Raw genomic sequence first — 27,239 nt, 5'->3', positions numbered from 1 at the left:
AAAGCTAAATTTTGGTCTCATCACTCCAAATGACTTTGTGCCAGAAGGTTTGAGGCTTGTCTCTGTGCTGTTTGGCATATTGTAAGCGGGATACTTTGTGGCATTTGCATAGTAATGGCATTCTTCTGGCGACTCGACCATGCAGCCCATCTTTCTTCAAGTGCCTCCTTATTGTGCATCTTGAAACAGCCACACCACATGTTTTCAGAGAGTCCTGTATTTCACCTGAAGTTATTTGTGGGTTTTTCTTTGCATCCCGAACAATTTTCCTGGCAGTTGTGGCTGAAATTTTAGTTGGTCTACTTGACCGTGGTTTGGTTTCAAGAGAACCCCTCATTTTCCACTTCTTGATTAGCGTTTGAACACTGCTGATTGGCATTCTCAATTCCTTGGATATCTTTTTATATCCCTTTCCTGTTTTATACAGTTCAACTACCTTTTTCCGCAGATCCTTTGACAATTCTTTTGCTTTCCCCATGACTCAGAATCCAGAAACGTCAGTGCAACACTGGATGAAAGATGCAAGGGTCTGTCAGGAGTCCAGAAACTCATTGACCTTTTATACACACACACTAATTACAAGCAAACAGATCACAGGTGAGGATGGTTACCTTTAATAGCCATTCAAACCCGTTTGTGTCAACTTGTGTGCATGTTATCAGGCCAAAATCATAAGGGTATGTAAACTTTTGATCAGGGTCATTTGGGTAGTTTCTGTTGTTATTATGATTTAAAAAGAGTAAACATATATATAAACTTTTTAAATAAATTATGTGGTATTACTTGTAAACTAATATATTTTTCACTGCAACATTCTTATAGTCTGAAATTTGCCATCACTTTAATTTTGACTTACCTATCCCTTTAAATATGGAGTATTTTCTTTCTACTCATTTTTTTACTGTTTTATTGGTGGTATAATGATAAAGTATTTTGCATTTTATGGTTTCACTCGTTTTCATTTAGCTGTGTTTGGCTTTAGATAAATGCAGCTGAAACAAAAACCATCTTAACCTCCTAATTATCCTGTCAGTCAAATATATTTGTACATGATTATTATCTTTTTTTTTTTCACACAAAAGAAAACAGACAAAATATGCTAATGCCATTAAAATGTGAATTTAATCCAAAATAATCACATACACACAATCAAAACATGACATTATTTATCAGAAAAACAACATATTTTATCATTTTAATGAGATAACACTCTTATACATAAAGAATATACTGTAATTCTTTTAGAAACAAAAATGTCAGCTTTTAAACTGAATATATATGTGTATCTTCTCTAATACAAACAACTTTAAGCAGCTGTTTAAAGACCTGAAGAAAATTGTGTAAAAAAATATTCATATTGTTCTACTGTATATTCATATTCTTCATCTGATGAGAGATAAACACTTTTGAGATTCACCATAAATTTTATTTTCTATTGATTTTCTATAATTTATTTTTTTTCCATGGGATTTTTTTTAAACTTTTAAATGTATATCTTGACAAGTAACTGAAACCAAATATTATTAAGCTTACATCAGTTTATTAAGCAGCAGTCAAACAATTAGCAGCGACATGATACTCTTATTTACAAATATCTTGAGTTTTAAATGGAAATATATATTTTTAATAAATCAAATGTGTATTTATTTGTGTAAAATAAAAACAGTGATAATACACAAATAGGCAACAACATCTAAGGAATTAATTAATTTATATGTAAAAATAGCCACATTTGATATAATCTATTGGTCTGTTGAGGTTAATGTGGTTTAACTGATGAGTTCTGAATATATTAATTCATCTTTCTAAATTGATTATAAAATATAATACCTATTTAATAGATTCTTTATTATCAGAGTACGGGAGTATACTTTTGTTATTATTAAAAGATTATCTCGCTTGGCTTTATAGATATCAAAAATGTTTTTTCTATTAGTTCAATTAGGGAAGTCTTTTAAGCTGTGTAAACTTTAAATTAAATTTTACAGCTAACAAAATTTAGAGGTAATTTCACTTAAAATTTTAAACAGAAGGAATTCAGTCATTTTACTTGTACCAGCAGTGTCACCAATAAGACTTCAATTGATAGTGACACAACGTTAATTTAATTTGGTTGTTTGTTGCATATAAAAGAGGGCATTTTCAAAATTATCACAGTTATTTTTTGTAAAATGAATGATCTTGTAATGATAAATATAAATATTCTTATGTTTGTAATTCATGTTCAGCAATAATGCAGCAGGATATTTTCTTATCAGTTAGTGAACAATCAGGCATTAAAGGGACATTACACACTTTGTGATGTTCATATAAAATTATAAATTGTGTGTGTGTGTATATATATATATATATGAGCTTTTCAGTTCCTGCTAATGGTAGTGCAGAACACCGTTATATTCCACACAGCTATTGGCTGCACACTCTACTGACCTATTTATAATTGTCCCTAATTGGTCACAGAAGAGAAGGTAACCTAAATTACAACATGGCAGCTCCCATTGTTTTATAGACACACAGGGGCTGATTTATCAAGGGCCGAACAGCCCCTGAAAGCTCGCCGGAAACAGCAGTTAACTTGTCTGCCAACTCTGAGGCTGCGGACATCAATCCGACCGATCCTATACGATCGGACTGATTGACACCCACTGCTAGTGGCCGATTGGCTGTGAATATGCAGGGGGCGGCATTGCACAAGCAGTTCACTAGAACTGCTTGTGCAACGTTAAATGCCGACAGCGTATCATGTCCAATGATAATTTGGCCCCTAAAAGTTACTACACTTATATTGTCACTATTTAAACAGCTAATTAAACTTTAACAATACATCTACAGTACGTGTTATTCTCATACTAATCTTTTCTTTGAATACAACATTCTATCTAGCATTAATTTAGTGTTTAATGTCCCTTTAAGTTCAGTTGTACTTCGTGTTAGCTTCCAAATCAAAATAAACATAACAATCTTTTTGAATGCAAAATTATTTTTTAAATTTTTAAAAACCGCCCCATCATAAGCATGATAAGCATGACAGATATTTAAAAGTGTTCCAAATTCTTTCTTGGTAAATTAAAAAAATCTTTAATGGACAAAAAGGACAACATTGAAAATTTGCATTGGTGCATTTCAATTTTAAATAGAACCTTCTAGTAAAAGTTATTACTGTTGCAGCGGCATACACACATATGCTACGTGTGTGACTAGAGCATCAGGATGCTGACATTAGTATGTATTGCATCAGTGAAGACATAGGGGCCGATTTATCATGGCCCGAATGGGGCCATATACGCCTGTTTCCGCGTGAGCCTTCGGGCTCGCCAGAAGCAGGAGTTAATAAGCAGTGTCCGCTACCTCTGAGGCAGCGGACAGCAATCAGTCCGATCGGATACGGTCGGGTTGATTGACACCCCCTGCTAGCAGCCGATTGACCACAAATCTGCAGGGGGCGGCATTGCGCAAGCAGTTCACCAGAACTGCTTGTGCAATGATAAATGCCGACAGTGTAGGCTGTCGGCATTTATCGATGTCTGGAGGACATGATCGCTACAGCGGATCATGTCCGCCAGACAAATGATAAATCGGCCCTATAATGTGTGTCATACAAGCCACTGCTGGCTGGCTGAAAAGGTGTGGTGTTTGAATGCTGGTGCACGGAACACTCATGGCATATGTGCATATGCCACTGAAAAATAGCAATAACGAACTAAAATCATTTTTGCTAATGGAGGTATATTGCAAAATGAATTATTTTTCAAAATTTAAATGCACCCATAAACATTTCATTTTGACCTTTCTATTGCTTTGATATATTTTGGGTTGCATAATAGTAAGTCAAATCAAAATTCAGTTAAATGAGTTTTATTCAATGTGAGAACCTTTCTGGTGGTTTAAAGAAGTTAATGAAAACTTAATTTGAATACATTCGTTAAAAATTGCAATGCTAAAATAAATGTATTTATGCCCCATCTTTCTCCATTTTGAGATCCACTCATTTATTATTTCTTTAAAAAAATAAAGTAATTTACCCTAACATCTGACTTATTCTATTTTTTTAATATAAGTGGTAATAATAACAAATGGAGCAATGTTTACCTCTATTATACAGTAGGTAATATAACATCAAAAACATTTTGTGTTATTTTAATTTTTAATCTAAGGATATCTCCAGCAATACTAATTTAAATACATTTGTAGCAGCAAAATATTATCACAAAAGCACTAAATAATCACAAGCTTAAGATATATATATCTCTGATAGTTATTTCCTACAAAGAATTTTGCTTATTAGAAAGATATAGAATGGGAAAAAATATATAATTTGTGTTGATTTTTATACAGATATTATATTTCGTGGCGAAAGTGTACGAGACTGTCTTGTAATGTATATCTTTACTGATTCTACTTTAGCTATCGAGTAACATTCAGTACGATTCATATGAAAGTCTATTAATACTATACTACATTCCTATAGCAATCTTACTAAAAATTCCATACTTGAAATGGTTAGACTTTCAATCTCTAATGGTAATGATAAACTCTTGGACGACATAGACATACATCAAAATAGGAAAAGTGAATACAACTTGCGGAAAAAAATAAATCTTTTTTTTTTTTAACTAGTCTTTGAAAACCTGACAGCGGTAATTTTATAACAGTCACGCCATTTAAAACAGTCATTTATTACATTTCTTCTCTAGCGATAATCAGACAGTAGATTTGCATCACGCATTTATTTTAGAGCAACCCTAAAACATTATGCCTCTCACTGCTTAACTCAGAATACCTGCACCATACACAATGGCTCGGATCTGAACATGGGAAACACCAGGAGCGTATTTGGCTGTTTAATATTTCTAAGCCAGCCTGGCAGATTGTTTTAGACTGAAATTGAAACACATTCCAATGGACCATTGCCCTTTCTACTACCAAACCCGACATTTTTCCAAAGGATTCATCTTGGTCCCCTTTTTGCAGTTAAACTCTTCAGCGAATGCATCAAAGTTTTGTAAGGATCCCATAACTCTGCAAAGTTTAAACAGACAAAACAATAAATAAATATAAATAAATAAAAAAAATGGTATTTTAAATAAATCTATGGCAATCAATAGAGCTGTCATTTTTGGATACCTAGGGTAAGCGAAGGCAAGAAACTGGTCTTCCCTCTTGGGTAACAGCACACTCTCCAAGTGAAGAGCAGTAGGAGATGAACAGGTGGAGTAAAATAATTATAATATAGAGCTTTTCATTTTAACCCAATAGTGCCCCATCATATCTGTGAATTTAACTTTTAACGTTGCCCTTTTTACTAAATATAAGCCCCCACTTGTACTATATTTTTGATGCTAATTATGTTCATGTGATATGCACAAAAGGCAACTTTCTCCTGCTGTAGGTGTTGCCACTGATATTTTTTAGTTTGGGACAATTTTTGACCCCCAAGGAATATTTTTTGCAGGACACCAATTCCAATAACCTAAGCTATAGGCTAAGAAACTTACATGTTGTTCATCTGTTGAAGGTAACATTGTTAAAGAGACATGAAACCCAATTTTTATTCATGATTCCGATAGAGTATGCAATTTTACACGACTTTCCAATTAACTTCTATTATCTACTTTGCTTAGTTGTCTTGGTATCCTTTGTTGAAAAATCATACCGTGTCAAGCTCAGGAGGTGAGAGCTAAGTGCTGATTGGTGGCTGCACTTATATGCCTCTTGTCAATGGCTTACCGGTGTGTTCAGCTAGCTCCCAATAGTGCATTGCTGCTTCTTCAGCAAAGGATACCAAGAGAATGAAGCAAAACTGACAATAAAAGCAAATAGGAACATTGTTTTAAAAATGTATGCTCTATCTGAATTATGAAAGTAAAAATGTGAGTTTCATATCTAAATGTTCATCACACTACAGTCAGGTTGTAAATTTTGGGACTGTATATTATCTTTGATAAATACATTTCTTTCATATAGGTGGCAAGAGTCCACAAGCTAGTTACTGATGGGATATACATTCCTACCAGGAGGGGGCAAAGTTTCCCAAACCTCAAATGCCTATAAATACACCTCCCACCTCACTCATACCTCAGTTTTAAAAATGTGGCCTCCATAGGAGGCGTTGAAGCATGATGTGTTTGATTTCTTCAGTGAAAGGGGCTTTTAAGAATATTAAAGCCCAGCCCCTCCCTAAGTGCAGTGTTTGTCTTAGGGTTTTTTTTTTGAGCTAGTAATTTATTTATAAATTAGGATGCTACATATTATGTTAGTCTCATGGAATGTTGATAATCGCATTTTTATGCAGTATAATAGAAGTATCCATTATGGGTTTTTTAGGTACATTTCGTTTTTTTGTATATACAAACTAAATTCTTACTTGTTTTTTTTCATTCAGCCTTGCAACAAGAGAAAACGCACATGTGATGATGCTATTTATGACGTCATCATTTCACGCCAAAATTTCCTGCCAAAAATTTCCTGTCAAATTTGCCGTTATAAGCTCCAACCCCAGCTCATTCAGTGCTCTCAGAAAACGCTTAGAGAGCTTTCATGCAGCATTATTTTATGAATCAGTTTTCTTTTTTATAAATATTCTCTGTGTTTCCCATTCTCTCAAACCTGTTATATATATATAATTTATAGGAGCATAGATATAAATTTGCAGATTTAATTTTTATTTATTTTTTTCAAATTTTACCATTTTGATGTTTTTTGCTTCTTTGGAAGCAGTTTTTGTTAGAAAGGTTCTTCAGGCAGCTGTCTCAGTTTAATTCTAGTGCCTATGATTTAATTTTTTTTAATTTTTAAGAAAACGTTATTATTTTTTGGATTTAATTTCTCAGCGGAAACAGCTGTTTTTATGTTATCCCTAGTTACTCCTGAACTTCCACATCTTGAGTATTATATCCCATCAGTAACTAGTGGCGAGAGTCCACAAGACCCACCCATTTTTTTTGGTGTTATGATTTTATTTGTATAAAGCACATTATTTATCCTGTTCCTCTTTTTTATGATTTTACTCCTTATACACCTCACTAACTTGGCTATACAATAAACTGAGGTATAAGTGAGGTGGGAGGTGTATTAATAGGCATTTGAGGTTTAGGAAAATTTGCCCCTCGTGGTAGGAATGTATATCCCATCAGTAACTAGCTTGTGGACTCTTGCCACCCTGAAAGAAATTCATTTATCAGGTAAGTTCTTAGATAAATTATGTTTTTTGTGTCTAGAGTGTTAAGTCTATGCTATTAAGGTATCAAACTGTACTTACCTATATTTGAAAGGGCTGTGTACATCAGTCTTAATAGAATGTCTTGCATATTCAGGTCTGTATGAGCCACACCATACCTAAGTATAATACAAAAATAAATCTCAACATTTTCTACTATTGAAACAACAACTTACTACTGTTGATTATTTCTAAGAAAAGTATACATGTATCAAATAAATGATCGTCTGTTTTAGTTAGTTAGTAGCTAAGTCCCTTATATGAAATTATTAAAAGGGACAGTAAACATCTTTCAATTCCAAGATTGTTCTGCCATTGGGCAGTACATTTTTATACTAGGTGAGTGCGAATTTTTTTTGAATGCATTAACACCTTGTTTGTTGCAACTGTTTATCAATAGCCAAACTTCACCCACCTAATCTGCCTAATCAGAGGAATTTTTTCCTGGACCAGATATAGATAGCTATGGTCATTTTAGCATAATATCTATTGTTTTATAGTTTATAATCTTATCATCTCTGCAGAAGCAAATTAGGGAGAAATATGTGGCAGCGTTTGGCTTGTGAAAATTTGAAAAGGTGCCTACATACTTGTGAGTAGTTCCTTTGCTACTTGTATTTGGTGGGATGGAAGATAAATCTACTTCTGTTTGTAATTTTTCAGATTGATGCTATACACCTCAACATATCTACATTTCCTTGAGATAATTTGAAAGAAAAGCTGTTTAGGACTACGTTTTAAACACTTTTGGGACTGTGGCACCTCTTGCATTATATATACATCTGGGTTTTATACATAGATGGTTAATATATATTTTTTTTAAGGCTTCTAAATCCTGTTATGCGCAATCTTCATTTTCAGAAAAGGGGGCAAAATAAATTAGTGTAAGTATATTGCAAAGTTGGTTTACCGTGCATAAATAAATCTAGACATATGCATTCATTTTTGAAAATGGGACCGCATTTGGTATGTAACAACATTTTTCCTGTTGATTAAGGAGATTTGTTTTGTTTTCATTCAGAACTTTCGGCACCAAGAAAAGGGGCAGAAAATACAGGAAAGGAGGAAGGAGCTGAGATTGTTTGATTGTTTGACAAATGAGCTCCTTCTTTTACAGTGATGTACAGAGGGACTGATCATTGGTGTGTACAATCTCCCCTGTTCAATCTGGACAGAGCATAACTAAATTATTGATGTGAGGGCCAGCAAGTCAGGCATTAAATCTCAAATGTCCAATCCATTTTTAACCTAGCATAGGGAGGTGTTAGTCTACTGAACATCAGCCATCTTCTATTCATTTCACATCAGCTTTTGAGCAGTGCAGTGGTGTGTGCCTGCCTGAACTTGCTGTGCTGTTTCTTGCTGTAATTGTGTAATTGTGCAGAATCAGACTTTTTCTTGCAGTGCAGCATAGCTGCACACATACTGCATAGTTTTGAGTCTGGGGATGAGGGAGTTATATTTTTTCTTTATTTTAGTCTTAAAGAGTTGTAGTTTAAATTAATTAATAATGTAGGAGTGGGGCATAGCTGCCTTTATTTTTGTAAAAGAAAAAAATGAATTTAAGTTTCATTCTTTGAGTGCAAATAAAATTTATATTTTCCTGTAGTCAATATAACTTAAAATAACTTAAAATAAAAACTGCTTAGTTAATTTTGCTGTGGTGTTATAGTGACGGATAGCTACTGGCCTCCTTGTTTTTTGTGAGGTGCAAAACAATGTAGAATTAAACTTTAGCCCTTTGTGTGCAGAAAACCATGTCAAACTTCAATTTAAAAGCTGAATGTTTACTTCTGTTGTGGGGCCATAGACTGCTACTGTACTGGCCTCCTTTTTTTTTGGGGGGGGGGGGGTTGCAAATAAATTTAGAATTAAACTTTAACACTTTGTGTGCAGAAAAAAAAATCAATTTTATTGCAGTCAGTTAAACTTACTTTTAAAGTTGCATGTTTACTTTTGCTGTGGGACCATAGCATGTTACTGTACTGGTGTCTTTGATTCTTTAAGGGTGTAAAACAGTGTAGAATTAAACTTTAACCCTTTGTGTTCAGAAAAACATTTCTATTTCTTGCAGATAACTGCACATTGAGATTATTCAATTATATTGCTGTGGGAGCATAGCCTGTAACTGATAGGTAGGCCAACTTGCTTTTTGGGGGTTAAAATAAAGTTTTACTGAAACTTTAACTGTTTGTGAGCAGAAATATTTCTATTGTCTTGCATTCCATTTTAAACTGTACATTTACTTTATTAAAAATTAATTACATTGCTGTGGGGGCATAGACTGTGATAGATAGGTGGGCCTGCTGACTTTATTTGGGAAAAAACTAAATTTCAGTAAAGTTGAATCCATTGGGGCCAATTTATCATAGTGCAAGTGGACATGATACAATATCATGTCCGCCACACATCGATAAATGCCGACGGCATATGCTGTCGGCATTTATCATTACACAAGCAGTTCTTGTGAACTGCTTGTGCAATGCTGCCCCCTGCAGATTTGGGGCCAATTGGCCGCTAGCAGGGGGTGTCAATCAACCCGATCATATTCGATCGAGTTGATTTCTGTCCGCTGCCTCAGAGCAGGCGGAAAAGTTACGGAGCAGTGGTCTTTAGACCGCTGCTTCATAACTTCTGTTTCCGGCTAGCCTGAAGGCTCACGCGGAAACAGGGACATCAAGCTCTATTCGGAGCTTGATAATTCAGACCCTTAGTGTGCAGAAACATTTCTATTTTGTTTCAGTTAGTTTTAAACTGCGTGTTGGCTTTATTATGTTGCTGCTCCTGCCCTCCCTGCTCTGTGGTGGTTATCATCCATCATTATCAAATCCTCAGGGAACTTCTGTCAGATGTGTCTAAGGGGTTCTATGTAGGGATGGCGAATGAATTCGAATATTACATTTATAAAACACAATTGTAGACTAGAAACACTATTTCGAATTCGAATGTCACATTCGAATCGAATATCACATTCAAATCGAATATCACATTTAAAACACAGTATTAGACTAGTTGTAGACTAGAAATACTATTTCAAATTTGAATGTCACATTCAAATTCGAATGTTACATTCGAATTCGAATATTACATTTTGAAATTGAATGAATACATAGCTAAACATTTTATTATTCGAACGAATATTTTCAAATTTTATTGAAAAATTTGAAAACGAAAATTCAAAAATAGAATATTAGAATGTTATATAAACATTCGAAATTCGATTCGAACGAACGAATGTATCAAAATTCATTTTAAATTTCGAATTTTTAGAAACATTCGCCCATCCCTAGTTCTATGCATCAGTTGCCATTCTCCTACCCTAGAGGTGTATTTGTGAGGTTTATGTAATGTTAGGCCTACCTATCCTGCCCTCCTTTCTTTGTGGTGGCCATCTTCCATCAATCCTTAATTCTAATAGAATTGCTGGAGTTAATGAACTATATTATTATTATCAAAAGCTTTGTTACTCTGCTTCCTGCTGCTGCCTCTCCTGTTCATGAAGTTCCCTGAGTTGAATCTCCAAGGAGAACTATTAACTACAAACTTGTTCAGGGGCAATGTGGGTACTTTAGAATGAGGGATTTGAAAAAAAAATTGAGCTAAAAATTTGAAAAAATAGTATGAAAAGGTTGTAGAGGATCTTTTAATCTTAATTTATTGTTTGAAATCTGTTTGCAAAACTTCCCAATGTAATAAATTCCAAATTGAACAAATTTGTTATCCAAATATTTGTCTAAACGCGCCAACCTTCAAAATTCTGATGACCCAAATTTCTCCCGTGCACGTCTAATTAAATACTTTCTATATTTTCTGTCCCTTTAACTTATTTTGTGTAAATCTAGAATCAAGATGTTGTTTCCTCTGCACCTAGTACCAAGGCTGAATGCATTTTCCGTTTGTTATCTAAATATAGAATTGTATATTTTTTATGTCTAACAATGTTACAGTGCATCTGAGGATAGCACTTTGTACACCACACATACTGATTTTCATTTATAGAATGTTCTCTACTATCAAGATTCCAGTGTTTTTAAAGGTTTATTTCCCAGCATTTTGTTGTGCTGTGCTTAATACATCAACAACAAACTATACACCAGATCTGAATATAATTAAAAGAGATGAAAATATGATTGATAATTAAAGCTTTTCAAATGAACTGACAAAATATTAAAGAGACTGGACTGATTAAAAATATTTTTTTACATTTTCCAATGATCTGTATTTTTCAATTATGTTGGTTTATAGCCTAGACAATTCTTAACAATCACTGATGTGCCAAGTCCTTTCCACAAGGTTCGGCTTCATGAGGAATTACATTTATTTAATCATATAAAGTTCATAGCTAATTCACGTCTAAAATTTAGACAGTTTATCAATATTAAAGGAACATTAAAATTATGAGTGGTGCTCTAACTGTTTTGAGCGAGCAATATCAGGTTTATCGCATCTGTTTGCTAGCGTCTGAAGGAGCGCACGTATTGCAAATTGAAAGTAAATGCAAAGGCGTGAGAGCAATTGCAGTTTACACTAGAACGATTATCACAACCTCAGATCTCTGGTTAACTGTTAGTCTAGAATAAAAAAATGTCACAAAACACATCAAAAATACATTTAAAAGTACTGTTACACTCATAAAAACACTAAGAAAAATAATTTAAAAAACATATTGCAAAACAAAATTATAAGGCAAAGATATGAGGGCCTCTATTTAACAAGCTCCGTAAGGAGCTTGATGGCCCCTGTTTCTGGCGAGTCTGAAGACTCGCCAGAAACAGCAGTTATGAAGCAGCGGTCACAAAGACCGCTGCTCCATAACCTGTCCGCCTGCTCTGAGCAGGCGGACAGATATCGCCGGAAATCAACCCGATCGAGTACGATCGGGTTGATTGACACCCCCCGCTCGAGGCCGATTGGCCGCGGGTCTGTAGGGGGCGGCGTTGCACCAGCAGCTCTTGTGAGCTGCTGGTGCAATGCTGAATACGGCGAGCGTATTGCTCGCCGTATTCAGCGAGGTCTGTTGTACTATGTATTTACTGTAAATATTTCCCATTCCAATGTTCTGCACATAGAAGAATATGTTCTAAGTATTTATAAATAGATTTTCCTATATGTATCTGTATATAGCTATACCTACTGTATATATTATCATATAGATATATATTGTACCAAACAAACATCAGATATACAGTATATAGAAATATTTATTTATGAATAAATAGAACATATTCTTCTATGCAAAAAAACATTGGAATTAGAAATATTCATATTTTCATGTTGGCTTTTTTCCACTTTTTTCTCCATTGACATATATGGGGAAACTTGTGAACGCGCACGCAATATTCTAAGTTAGGCTTAGTCCCCGTCGGGTTATTGTGAGACAAAAAAAAGTTTACTTTCAACTCATAATACGAGCGCAACCCAACAAGCGCAAAAAGCTTACTTCTAGCGCAGTTAACCCTTGAGCGAGAGTGTTAAATAGCACTCCACTTGTGATCTGGCCCCTACTCTATTATAATACTAAAAAGTGTAAAATATGAATTTGTAATGACAGTTGAATTGCTACATTGATATCTTCAAATAGAAATATTACATTAATCAATACAGGGGAAACTCGAAAAATTAGAATATCGTGCAAAAATTCATTTATTTCACTAATGCAACTTAAAAGGTGAAACTAATATATGAGATAGACTCATTACATGCAAAGCAAGATAGTTCAAGCCGTGATTTGTCATAATTGTGATGATTATGGCTTACAGCTCATGAAAACCCCAAATCCACAATCTCAGAAAATTAGAATATTGTGAAAAGGTGCAATATTCTAGGCTCAAAGTGTCCCACTCTAATCAGCTAATTAAGCCATAACACCTGCAAAAAATTCCTGAGCCTTTAAATGGTCTCTCAGTCTGGTTCACTAGGAATCACAATCATGGGAAAGACTGCTGACCTGACAGTTGTGCAGAAAACCATCATTAACACCCTCCATAAGGAGGGAAAGCCTCAAAAGGTAATTGCAAAAGAAGTTGGATGTTCCCAAAGTCCTGTATCAAAGCACATTAATAGAAAGTTATGTGGAAGGAAAAAGTGTGGAAGAAAAAGGTGCACAAGCAGCAGGGATGACCGCAGCCTGGAGAGGATTGTCAGGAAAAGGCCATACAAAAGTGTTGGGGACTTTCACAAGGAGTGGACTGAGGCTGGAGTCAGTGCATCAAGAGCCACCACACACAGACGAATCCTGGACATGGGCTTCAAATGTCGTATTCCTATTGTCAAGCCACTCCTGAACAACAAACAACGTCAGAAGCGTCTTACCTGGGCTAAAGAAAAACAGACCTGGTCTCTTGGTCAGTGGTCCAAAGTCCTCTTTTCTGATGAGAGCAAATTTTGCATCTCATTTGGAAACCAAGGACCCAGAGTATGGAGGAAGAATGGAGAGGCACACACTGCAAGATGCTTAAGTCCAGTGTGAAGTTTCCACAGTCTGTGTTGATTTGGAAGCTGTGATTCATTAAGTCCAGGGTCAACGCAGCCGTCTACCAGGAGATTTTGGAGCACTTCATGCTTCCTTCCACAGATGAGCTCTATGGGGATGCTGACTTCATTTTCCAGCAGGACTTGGCACCTGCCCACATTGCCAAAAGCACCAAAACCTAGTTCAATGACCGTGGAATTACTGTGCATGATTGGCTAGCAAACTTGCCTGACCTAAACCCCATAGAGAATCTTTGGGTCATTGCCAAGAGAAAGATGAGAGACATGAGACCGAACAATGCAAAAGAGCTGAAGGCCGCTATTGAAGCATCCTGGTCTTCCATAACACCTCAGCAGTGCCACAGGCTGTTAGCTTCCATGCCACGCCGCATTGAGGCAGTAATTGCTGCAAAAGGGGCCCAAACCAAGTACTGAGTACATACAGTATGCATGCTTATACTTTTCAGAGGTCCGATATTGTTCTATGTACAATCCTTGTTTTATTGATTGCATGTAATATTCTAATTTTCTGAGATTGTGGATTTGGGGTTTTCATGAGCTGTAAGCCATAATCATCACAATTATGACAAATCACGGCTTGAACTCTCTTGCTTTGCAGGTAATGAGTCTATCTCATATATTAGTTTCACCTTTTAAGTTGCATTAGTGAAATAAATTAACTTTTGCACAATATTCTAATTTTTAGAGTTTCACCTGTAAATCATAAACCACTTTGGACTATTCCCTTAAATGTTGTAATATGGATGATAGCAACTGGTTTTACAATATGCATTTATAGGAGAATATTTCAAATAGTAAACTGATTTGGTACATATCAATTATTGTGTTGATATCAGTATTCAGCCAAACGTCAGAATCATTTCTTTTAATCAATATATTACTGTGTTAGGCATACACATAAAAACAAATATTGGTCAGAAAAACATTTTAAAGTCATAATGGAAATAATTACCTGTGCAAAGTTCAGAAAAAATAGTTGTTTGTATGTTAGATCCAGTCCAGGAAGTTTTGGTTCTTTTCCATGTCTTTGCACCCATTTTAAATATGCCTTTAAATTTTAAATATGAATACGTTTTAATTTACACACATTAAACACTAAATAAAAGATAGATAGAATGAAGCATTATTCAAAGAAGAGTTTAGTCTGAAAATAACATGTAGGTATATTTTGTTAAGTTTCATTAGTTTAAATATTGACAAAACAAGTGTAATGTTTTAGTGTCTATAAAACAATAGGAGCTGCCATGTTGTAACTTAGGTTTCCTTCCCTGCTGTGGCCAATTAGGGACAGTTATAAGTCACAAGAATGTGTGGCCAATTACTGTATGGAATATAACAGTTAAAGGGATGGTCTAGTCAGAATTAAAGCTTCATGATTCAGATAGAGCATGCAATTTTAAGCAACTTTTTAAATTAGTCCTGCTTCTTTGTTATCTTGGTATCTTAATTTGAAAAGGCAGGAATGGAAGCATAGGAGCCGACCCATTTTTGGTTCAGTACCCGGGTAGCACTTTTTGATAGGTGTCTAAATGTAGCCACCAATCAGCAAGCAATACCCAAGTGCTGAACCAAAAAGCTGCATTCTTATAAAGATAGCAAGAGAACGAAGAAAAATTGATATTAGGAATCAATTAGAAAGTTGATTAAAATTGCAAGCTCTATCTGAATCATGGAAGTTTAATTTGTTCCACCTTTAAGAGGTGAAAATGTTACCTCATTGAAAAAATAGCGTTCTGCCGTGGGAAGCCTGAGGCTCTCAGAGCAGCGTACGCTGCAGGCAATAAAGGAACTTTTTTATTCCCTTTATTTGTAGCACTGGTAAATCCTAGCATTTCAAAAATGTAAGGATTTAGCATCACTTTGATGTCCCTTTAAAGGAACGGGGAAGTCAAACTCAAACTTTTCATGATTCGATAAAGCTTACAATTTTAACTCCCTAATAATGAAGGTTTTCTACAGTTTCCATGATTAAATGATAGAGAAATTTTTAACATTTTTGTTCTCTATTGGTTTAACCATTATTATCTGCTCTTTTGTTAAATGCACCCATACATATTATATCCCCTTTTTTAACACACAAACAGGACATTTGTGATACCCTATATAGTTACATAAAATAAAATTGGTGTAAAAAATAAAAAAAGGTTTCTTTATTAGGATTTCTGCAAACTAGGGTAGCTAAAAAAAACACCTCAAAATAGATTGTTTTGTTCATATGTCTAAGTTATTTAATCCCCTAAGGATCAAATATTTCATAACTAAACTTATCCAAAAGTCAAGTGAATTATTAACATTTCTGCTATGACTCAGGTTATAAATAAAGCATTTGTTTTTGATTTACCAAACTATATATAATCTAATTATAATAATATAATTATTGTAAAATAACAGAAAAGTAAACTTAAAAAATCTGTAACAAAAGAAGAAAACTAGCTAAATAACTGTAGAAAACATTATTTCAAAATGTGTTCCTCTGAGTCAGATAAGTCCAAACTTATATAATTGTTATAGTTTTGATAATTTTAAGGTCTGTAGCTGCAGCCATGTTTTAGAATGGGATTTTAAAGTTGGGGACTATCCATTCCAATGGTCTAAATATGGATATCAATAGGAATTACTTTTTGTAAAATGATGATTTAACTTACTCTTTGTGAACATTTTTTTTGTAATAGCTCCTTATAATATTCCATGGATTCTGGGTATATGGGTGACATGTGTCACATTGGAGTGTGGTGATAATCTTCTATCTTGATATAGAGAATATACACTTCTGAATCCCGGATTTGACTAAGCAGTATCTTTATTGTATATTATATTTGCTGATATTATATATATTTTTTGACACATAATTTTTAACTACAATATTCGTTATATTCTTTTTTCTAATCTTTTCTTTTTCTTTATGAATTTTTCTTTTTTTTTACATACTAGCCATTTGTACTATGTTTTTGTATTATTATTATTTTTTTCTGGTAGTAGCCACTTGCACCACCACTGTATATCTCTGCAGTGATTGTTGGACGACTGCATTCTCCCTTTTATTTTTATTTGTATATGTGAGACCCTGTATTTGGAATACTCCCCAATTGAATAAATTTGCCCTTTGATTATCCTCAGTCTTAAGTAGGTTAGGTGATATTAGAAGATTTTATTGCTAGATATACAAAGTATCTACAAGATGTCATGTATATAGTTTGTTACAATAATGAGTCAACAGTGTAATTAACTGCAGGACACTGATCCATAGTGTATGGGGCAGGAGGCGTATCCAGCTGTACTACTATGATGCGTAATCCAGAAAAGTCCCTGAGGAAGGCTTTCATCGGACAGCTTTCGGGTAACACAAGGTTAGACCAGACAAACACTTAGAGCAACTATCTTGCTTAACGTTGATATCAGGTAACATATACCTGTGCCCTTAACACTTCAGATCATAAGTTTACTATTGATACTAACAATGTGCAGTTTATATGAAGTATAGAGATACGCTGCCAACTACTTGCTTGGCAATTTTTGGTCAACATAGAGGTGCAAACTATTTGTGAAAGATGTTTTGAACACTGCTTATTAAGATCTGATTTCAACTTTTTTCTTGAATTGTACACATTTTCAATAAAACATGATTGTGAATACAAACATATTTGCAGTTTATAAAAAGTATAGATTTACGCTGCTAATTAACTGCTCGGCTTTCATAGGTCAGCACGGACATATTAATTCCACTAGTGAAGGATAAGTTGCATACTATCTACTTAGATCCATTTTTTTATTTTTATTTTCAATTTTGCAAATTTCTACTGAAACATGATCACCTTTGTTTATATATTTGTTTGTATTTTTGTACATGCAGCAGATGAGATAGATTATTCACTTACTCTATTCTAAACAGTATGTTTGTGCGCAATGAATGTTTACATGATGTTTTCTTTAATGGTTTAAAGGGACACTAAACCCCAACATTTTCTTTCATGATTCAGGTAGAGAACACACATTTAAATAACATTACAATTTACTTATATTATCTAATTTGCTTAATTATTTAGATATCCATTGTTGAAGAAATAGCAATGCACATGCGTGAGCCAATCACACAAGGCATCTATATGCAGCCACCAATTAGAAGCTACTGAGCATATCTAGATATGCTTTTCAGCAAAGGATATCAAGGGAATGAAGAAAATTAGATAATAGAAGTAAATTAGAAAGTTGTTTAAAATTGCATGATCTTTCTAAATCATGAAAGAAAAAAATTAAGGTTTCATGTCCCTTTAAGTAGGCATGTACTGAGCAGTTGATACTATCAACATTGTTGGTTGTCATGACAACCTCTTTGGCATTTGTTTTGAACAGGGGGAGGGACTAATGATGTATAAAAAGTTTGTATTCAATATGTTTGTGTTGGTCTGATGAAGGCAGGGGTGTATTCCCTGAAAGGTCACTGGTTAAAGGGACACTGTACCCAAAAATTTTCTTTTGTGATTCAGATTGAGCATGAAATTTTAAGCAACTTTCTAATTTACTCCGATTATCAAATTTTCTTCATTCTCTTTGTATCTTTATTTGAAATGCAAGAATGTAAGTTTAGATGCCGGCCCATTTTTAGTGAACAACCTGGGTTGTCCTTGCTGATTGGTGGATAAATTCATCCACCAATAAAAAAGTGCTGTCCAGAGTACTGAAACCAAAAAAAAAGCTTAGATGCCTTCTTTTTCAAATAATGATAGCAAGAGAACGAAGAAAAATTGATAATAGGAGTAAATTAGAAAGTTGTTTAAAATTGCATGCTCTTTCTTAATTACAAAATAAAAAATTTGGGTACAGTGTCCCTTTAATAAAAGGACCTTTTTACCTTTTGTCAGGCCCAGAGAGTGCTGTTTTCTACATACTGTAACAATTATCACTCAGCACCCTGGCATATGAACTTTGTTTGTGAGAGCACAACTATCACAATATATATTTATTTATATATATATATATATATATATATATATATATATATATATATATATATATATATATATATATATATATATATATATATATATATATATATATATATATATATACCGTAAATATATATATATATATACACACATATACACACACACACTTTTTAACAAACTTTGGGCTTCTCACTGAAATTATTTACATACAACTGGTGCAGTCATAAAACAAATGGTCCTAAAATATTTTCTAGGAACTCCAGTGTTCAGGAATACCCGGCATGTATGGCTTTGATATTGTTTATGGTAATTAAAATGCCTCTAACTGCATATATATATATATATATATATATATATATATTATTTTTATACTTTATTTATGAAGCACCAACATATTCCGCAGCGCTGTCCATGGGTACAATTAATTTAAATAAAACAATGATATAAAACTTGTAAGAGACAGGACAAAATTTACAAACACATACATCATGAATTGAGGGCCCTATTCCCGTGGCAGAATTCTGAAAGAATAGTTCTTGATATACTTCTCTAATAAATGTTTTTAACCTATCTCCTTACGGAAACCTAGGTTAAAACTTGGGAATTAAGCAGAACACACACTATTTTACTGGTGGACAGTGTCACATATATTTTTTCATTACATGAATATCCATAAAAAAAACTGTGATGTATAAATTGCTTTTTTTGTATGTAACAAAAAATAATGACTTTTGTGCCCTTTTTTTAAAATAAATTGGGACATTGGCACAAAATAGCTAAAAGGAAATATTTTAACAAATAAAAAGATACATTTAATAGTAAAATAGATAATTTACAAATATGGAAATATCAGTTGACAACATAATTTCCATTCAGGCTGGATTAATAATAATTTTAATCATCATATAAAACAATGATACTTTACCTTATAGGCTTGCCTAACTCCACCGTTATCTGCAATATTTTCTCCTAATGTAATAATACCGCTAACCTAAAAAAAAAAAAAAAAAAAGAGGTCAAGGGAAATGAAACTCAAATAATATTTAATTATGTGTAGAACAAAAATCTTATATGTAACTTACATTTAAAAATTGTGTGACCCCAGAAATTAATTCAAAACCCTGAGCTGAGTGTAGGAACTTATTGATACCTGTCCATTATTGTCCAAAACGATAAGATAAAAAGTACTTATGAGGTATAACAAAGGGTATGTTCCTGCACTATAAAACAATGTATTTGCTTTTATTGAAATATTGAAATGCTGTTCTTAATTCCTGGTATTTACTATATATATATATATATATATATATATATATATATATATATATATATATATATATATATATAGATATATATATATATATTTTTTTTTTTTAAGGTAAATTAAACACTAAATAAATGCTAGCTAGAAAGCAAAGCAAAGATTAGCCCCATATTTATATGCATATATAATTGTTTTAAAATTATATTAGTAGTTTAAATATATAATCAAATAAATATACTGTATGCACTTAATAACATGGAAGTACCCTGAACGTTGTAATAACGCAGGTCTTGCTGAAAAAAGACACTCTGTAATAGTTTGGTCTTGCCTATGTCCATGAAAGCAGTACTATTAAACCCCTTACAGTGAAAGCAACAGTTTTAGTGTCCATAAAGAACTGTGCAGCACCATGTTTAAACCTAGGTTTCCTTCTTGAATTAAATGGGACAAAATAAATAATGACATTTTATTGCAAACAGTTTTTCATACACAAAAATAAAAACATTTTATATTACAAAGTCACAAGTCCTTTTTTATGCAATACAGTCAGCTTCCTAGAATGTTTAAAAATATATACCTGTTAGTCAAAAACATCCAATAATGTTAAAGAAACACTAAAGTCAAAATTAAACTTTCATGATTCAGATGGAACACCCAATTGTAAACAACTTTCCAATTCACTTTCATTATCAAACTGTGCAGTTTTTTTCTATGCTCACTGGGCATGTGCAAGATTCACAGCATATACGTTTATGGATGTTTGTGATTTGTTGATGGCTGTCACAAGGTGCAGGTAGAAGGAAAATTGAACTAGCTATAAAATTTGTCAGAAAAAAAATCTACTACTCATTTGGAGTTTAGACTAAGGGGTAGATTTATCAAGGGCCGAATGGACCCTGGTACCTTTGTTTCCATGCGAGCCTTCAGACTCGCCAGTAACAGCAGTTATGAAGCAGCGGTCTAAAGACCGCTGCTTCATAACTTGTCCGCTGCCTCTGAGGCTGCGGTCTTCAATCCGCCCGATCCTATATTATCGGGCTGATTGACACCCCCTGATTGGCCACAAATCTGCAGGGGGCAGCATTGCACAAGGAGTTCTGGTGAACAGCTTGTGTAATGATAAATACAGACAGCATATGCTGTCGGCATTCAGCGATATCTGTCAGACATGATACGCTATTGCATATCATGTCGGACAGGAATTGGTAAATCTACCCCTAACTGCTATTGCATTGTCTTTTAATTATGCATTTGTTGATTATGCAATTATACTATATTTACTGGTCCTTTAAGTACTGTGCCATAGTTTAGCAACTTTACATTTAAATTAAGAAATATAATATAAATATATGCAGGCATTCCTTTAGCTGTGGTGCTTTTAAACTACAGTAATATTGTACCAAGTGTGAAGAGAAATTAAAGTGTTGACCTTAAAAACCTTCTTCCCTGCAGAATACTTGTACTTCCTATAATGAATCTACTCATTAGCATTCACAGCATTATAAATTAAATACTTTTTTAGATTAGCAATTAATGAGAGATCATTATGTAGGAAAAAGGTTACCATTAAGGTCATATATTGAAACATTTCATTATTCTATTCACTTACTCCCAGCTCAGTGACTTGCAGCCTTTTAAAGGAACAGTAAACAATAAATTGAATTCCCCATAATCAAATTATTTAATTATGAGTATTAAAAATGCATTCTACTTTCATTATCTATTTTGCCCCTTTCCCTGTAGTTATCTCTTAAAATGGTGTGCTTCCTGTTGGAATAAATTCGGCAGGATTTAGATTTCTCCCCCTGCAATATTCCAGAGATATTCAAATGAGCATGAGTTATGAGAAAAAAAAATGGTGATTTTAAGGGGTTAATGGTTACATGACATGTTGTTGAATGGTCTGTATGTTGAATTATGTATTTTTATAGTGTGAAGTTATACTCATAGGTGATATGTACAATAAAATAGAGAGACACACTAAACTGAGACAGAACAAAAGCTAGAAAAACGTCTGTGATTGTTCACAAGGCCAGTGCCACTCACGGTGCAGTCTCTTTAAGCATACTATGCCTTTCACAGAGAAACAATATTTTTTATCATATCAGTCTGACCCTGCCCAATGACAGTCCAGCATTGAAATAACAGGCAATTCTCCTCTCTACAAGAGAAAACAACAAACCCCAGATGTATGTTTCAGCCTCCTTTGGGACTCATCAGTGAGGTGCAGTTGCATATCTCTAGGGCATGTGTGAAAGGAGTCCAGGTGTGTAGTTATGCTAGTAGGTGATATTTGCAATTAACCTGTTGTGTTCCAGAATCATAGAGATATGTGTGCATGTCTCTTAAAGCGGTTCAAAAAGAGTCATACATTCTTGTTGGATTATTTATTTTGCAAAAGTATTTATTATTGCATTTTAATCTTTAATTGCTTGATCTTGTTTTGTATCTGTTTGGTGAAATTGATTTTTATCATCATCCAATATGGCAGGGGCAATTTCAGTGTTCCGGGGGTATCATTTTGGGGTACCTGGTAAAAAGGCAAAAAGTGTTGTGTGGGATTTATCATGTTATGTTTGCTGTGGAATTCTATATGTGAAAAAAGGTCTTGTGTTTCATTTGTTATTGAGATTTTTTTTTACCAAACTGATAATGAAAAAAGTATAGATGATAAACAATAAAAATGGTTGATTGTGATTGTGTCAATATTGAAAAAGGCCAACATGTAACCGTTAACATGCTGATAATTATCACATGATATATGGTCAACTATCACTTATTTTCTATGCTGACATAGAAACCGCCAACCCCCCACATCTAAAGGGGCAATGCCAATACAATTGCCCCTTTAGGGGCAATGGGTAGTTTAGGTTTTTTAGTGTTAATTTTTTGGGGGTGTTGGTGGGTGGGGATTTTTTACTGTTAGGGGGGACTTTTTATGTAAAAGAGCTCAAGAGGCCCTTTTAAGGGCTATTGGTAGTTTAGATTAGGGGGTCTTTTTATTTTGGGAGGGCTTTTTTGTATTTTCATATGGATTAGGTCAAATTTTTTTATTTTTGATCATTTGGTTTATTATTTTCTGTAATGTTAGACTTTTTAATTTTTTGTAATTTTAAATTAATTTAATCTAATCTTAGTTTTTTTTTTTTTAAGAAATGTTAGGTTTTTTATTTTAATTGTAACTTAGTATTTTTTTATTTTATGTAATTAGAGTTAATTTAGGAAGTGTTAGGTTAAGGGGCTTAGTAATTAAATTAGTTATTTGCATTGTGGGGGGTTGGCGGTTTAGGAGTTAATAGATTAATTTGGTTTATTGCGATGTGAGGGGTTGGCGGTTAAGGGGTTAATATGTTATTTAGGTTTAATGCGTTGTGGGGGAATGGCAGTTCAGGGGTTAATAGGTATTAAGCTACTTTGGGTGAATGGCGGATTAGGGGTTAAGAGTTTTATTAGGTAGATTGCGATGCGGGTGAATGCCGTCTTAGGGGTTAATAGTTTTATTATCTAGTTTGTGATGTGGGGGCTTTGTGATGTGGGTGAATGGTTGATTAGGAGTTAATAGTTTTAAAAGGAAGATTGTGATGTGGGTGAATGGGGGATAAGGGGTTAATAGTTTTATAAGGTAGTTTGCAATGTGGGGGATGGCAGAGAGGGGTTAATAGTTTTAATAGGTAGATTGCCATTTGGGGGTTGGCAAATTAGGGGTTAATAGTTTTATTAGTTATTGCGGTGGGGGATGGCGGTTGACAGGTAGATAGATATTGAGCATGCGTTAGGTGTTTTTTACGGTGTTTTTTACTGTGTTTTTTACGGTGCCGACATACTCAGCACAAAGCTTGCTGCGCCTGCTTATGTGTGGCGAGATGAAAATGGAGTAAGATTTCTCAATTTTTGCTGTGTAAGTCCTTGCGCTGAATTTGTGATACCGATTTGCGATGCGGTTCTATGTTAATTTATGGGAGTAAAATTAGCGGGTGACGGGTGAAATTTACGCACCGCATTTATATGCGGTGCTGTATATATGATAGCAATACTGGACTAAAAGCCGGTGTCGCAGGCTTTTGTGGACGACGCCGCATATGTAATCACGCCCCTTTCTCAGTCCAGAAACACTTATTTTGCAAAAAAATAACAAAAACCAAACAGAACTGTATCACATTTTAAAACTTGTGCTCTGAGCTGCAACAAACAATATAATTACTTTTTTGTCGTTTTAACACAATACGGATGTGAAAAATAAGCGGTGACAAACATGTATAAGACTTACTACCTTACACTTTATATGGTTGTACTCAGATAATCATACAGGAAACATACTTACATTTTGTCCCCCAGCTAAATCCCAAGTGTAATTTCCGTACTGATAAACCATGCAGCTAGATTGGTCCTTGAAATGCATTGCAGAAAAGTTGCTCCACCAGTCAAACATATTACCATCTTTGTCAAAGTTTCTTCCTGTTTTGAAATTTATAATACAATCACTTATTTAAAGGGACAATCTAGCCAAAATTAAACTTTCATGATTCAGATAGGGAATGCAATTTTAAACAACATTCCAATTTACTTTTATCATCAAATTTGTTATTTTTGTATTCTTTGTTGAAAGCTAAACCTAGGTAGGCTCATAGGCTAATTTCTAAGCCATTGAAGGGTGTCTCTTATCGCAGTGCATTTTGACAGTTTTTCGCAGCTAGACAGTGCTAGTTCATGTGTGCCATGTAGATAACATTGTGCTCACTGCTGTGAAGGTATTTATGAGTCTGCACTCATTGGCTAAAACGCAAGTCTGTCAAAAGAACTGAAATAAGAAGACAAGGTAATAGCACAGGCAAAAAGTGTATTAATATAACAGTGTTGGTTGTGCAAAACTGGGGAATGGGTAATAAAGGGATAATTGATCTTTTTAAAGAATACAATTTCTGGAGTAGACTGTCCCTTTAAGCCACATTTCTGTCAAATTAATATCTCCAATACAAACATAAATTAACCATCATTTTATATGAATGTTATTGATTTTTTGACTGATTAAAGTGAGAGTAAATTTGTTTTATTACTAAATGAATTCACCAGTGTTACATACTATTGCACTATTGATATTTTTTATGAACTACATTTAGAAGGGACACAAAAAAAAATTAAATTAAACTTTTGTGATTCTGATGGAGCATGCAATTTAAAAAACAAACAAACAAAAAAAAACTTTCCAATTCACTTTCATTATTAAAATATGCTACTTCTGAGCATGTGCAAGATTTCATAGTATATACTTACAGTATATGCATTTTGTGATTGGCTGATGACTGTCACATGATACAGGGAGAAGGAAAATTAAACTAACTTTAAAATTGCATTGTTTTTGTATTATACAAATTATGCATTGATTATGCATTTCTATTGTATTCATTGGTTCTTTAGTACTAGCTCTAGACCCCAGTGACCATATACAAGCAAGATGTTATAATCCCAATAAAAATATTTTAGGCTGCATGAAATCCTTAAAAATATGCATAGGTTTAATGTACATTTATAAAGAAAAAAAATGTGGCTATTGAGTTGAGACCCAACACATATGCAGCATTATGGGACACTAATCAACTTAACTGGCCTGCTCGCTAATGAGAGTATGCAATATCATCTTGTGACCACATGTGTTAGACCATGTGTTATACATGGTCAAAGCTATGCACAGTAACAATATGGCTGCACAATACCAATACGTCCACCAAAAACTGGTAGTTAATGACCAAGGACGGATTGTGATCACTTCCAGCCTCTTTCGGGGTATTGCAATGATGCCTCGATATTGAGGCATCCTGCAATACCCTTTTTTAAGCATCCGATTGTTGGTGGCATCAGAGGCATATCAGAGAGGCGGGTGGGCGGCTCATTGATGGCTGAGTTCCGGTGTGGTCAGCGAGGGGGGGGGGAGGGGGGCATGCGCATGCACGTGTGATGGGGCAGAAGCGGGTGGGACTGCTACACTATGAAACATAGCGGGCAATAAGATTTGGAACATAGAGGGCAATAAGGAACATAGAGGTCAATAAGAATTGGGAAAGGGATCTGGGAAGTGTAGGGGGGCAACTACACTACAGAAAAAACAGCTGCCAGTACCTAAGATAGCGCCTAACAGTTAGAGGGGGAAGGTTAGAGAGCTGTTTAGGGGGTCAGGGAGGTTGGAAGGTACCCTGTATAAAATATATAGAAAATAAATATATAAAAATAATAATTTTATTTTTATGCTGGCAGACTTTCTGCCAGTACTTAAGATGGGGGTGACCTTTGGGAGGTGGGAGAGGGAAAAGAGCTGTTTGAGGGGGGTCAAGGAGGGATCAGCGGTGGAATGTGTCAGGTGGGAGGCTGATCTCTACACTAAAGCTAAAATTAACCCTACAAGCTACCTAATTAACCCATTCACTGCTGGGCATAATACAAGTGTGGTGCGCAGCGGCATTAAGCGTCCTTCTAATTACCCAAAAGCAACGTCAAATCCATATATGTTTGCTATTTCTGAACAAAGGAGATCCCAGAGAAGCATTTACAACCATTTGTGCAATAATTGCACAAGCTATTTGTAAATAATTTCAGTGAGAAACCTAAAGTTTGTGAAAAAGTTAACAATCTTTTTTATTTGATCACATTTGGCGGTGAAATGGTGGCATGAAATATACAAAAATGGGCCTAGATCAATACTTTGGGTTGTCTACTAAAAAATATATATATATACATGTCAAGGGATATTCAGGGATTCCTGACAGATATCAGTGTTACAATGTAACTAGCGCTAATTTTGAAGAAAAATAAATTGGTTTGGAAATAGCAAAGTGCTACTTGTACTTATTGCCCTATAACTTGCAAAAAAGCAAAGAACATGTAAACATTGGGTATTTCTAAACTCAGGACAAAATTAAGAAACTATTTAGCATGGGTGTTTTTTGTTGGTTGAAGATGTGTAACAGATTTTGGGGTTCAAAGTTTGAAAAAGTGTGGGTTTTTTTCATTTTCAGAATTGTAAAAATAGCCCTGGTCCCTAACGGTAAGAAAATTGAAAAAATGGTCTGGTCACTAAGGGGTTAAAGGGACAGTCTAGTTAAAATTAAACTGCCATGGTTCAAATAGAACAGCAGTTTTGAGGGACTTTCTAATTTAATTCTATCCTATCCATTTTTCTTCGTTCTCTTAGTATTTTTATTTGACTGTAAGCTTAGGAGCCGGCCCATTTTTTATTCAGCACCTGGGTAGCGCTTGCTGATTGGTGCCTAGATTTAGACACCAATCAGAAAGCGCTACCCAGTTGCTTAACAGAAAATGGGCTGACTGCTAT

At 34.3% G+C, this 27,239-nt stretch overlaps 1 protein-coding gene across 1 annotated transcript in view; it reads right to left on the bottom strand.

The window, feature by feature from the left end:
- Positions 1–1,103: 1,103 nt before the first annotated feature.
- The window catches only part of MMEL1 (membrane metalloendopeptidase like 1), a 300,136-nt gene continuing 274,000 nt past the window's right edge, over positions 1,104–27,239 (bottom strand). Inside the window, exons 19-23 of the mRNA XM_053690343.1 lie at positions 24,237–24,370; positions 19,577–19,642; positions 14,661–14,756; positions 7,259–7,335; positions 1,104–5,019 (exon numbers count right to left, since the gene is read on the bottom strand). Coding sequence (XP_053546318.1) covers positions 4,920–5,019; positions 7,259–7,335; positions 14,661–14,756; positions 19,577–19,642; positions 24,237–24,370 — 473 coding nt within the window. The 3' untranslated portion in view covers positions 1,104–4,919. The remainder of the gene's footprint in view (positions 5,020–7,258; positions 7,336–14,660; positions 14,757–19,576; positions 19,643–24,236; positions 24,371–27,239) is intronic.

Source organism: Bombina bombina, chromosome 8 (genome assembly GCF_027579735.1).
Source record: "Bombina bombina isolate aBomBom1 chromosome 8, aBomBom1.pri, whole genome shotgun sequence".
Lineage (NCBI taxonomy): Eukaryota > Metazoa > Chordata > Amphibia > Anura > Bombinatoridae > Bombina > Bombina bombina.
Note: the sequence above shows the minus strand (reverse complement) of the source record. Positions and strands in the feature narration are given on the sequence as shown.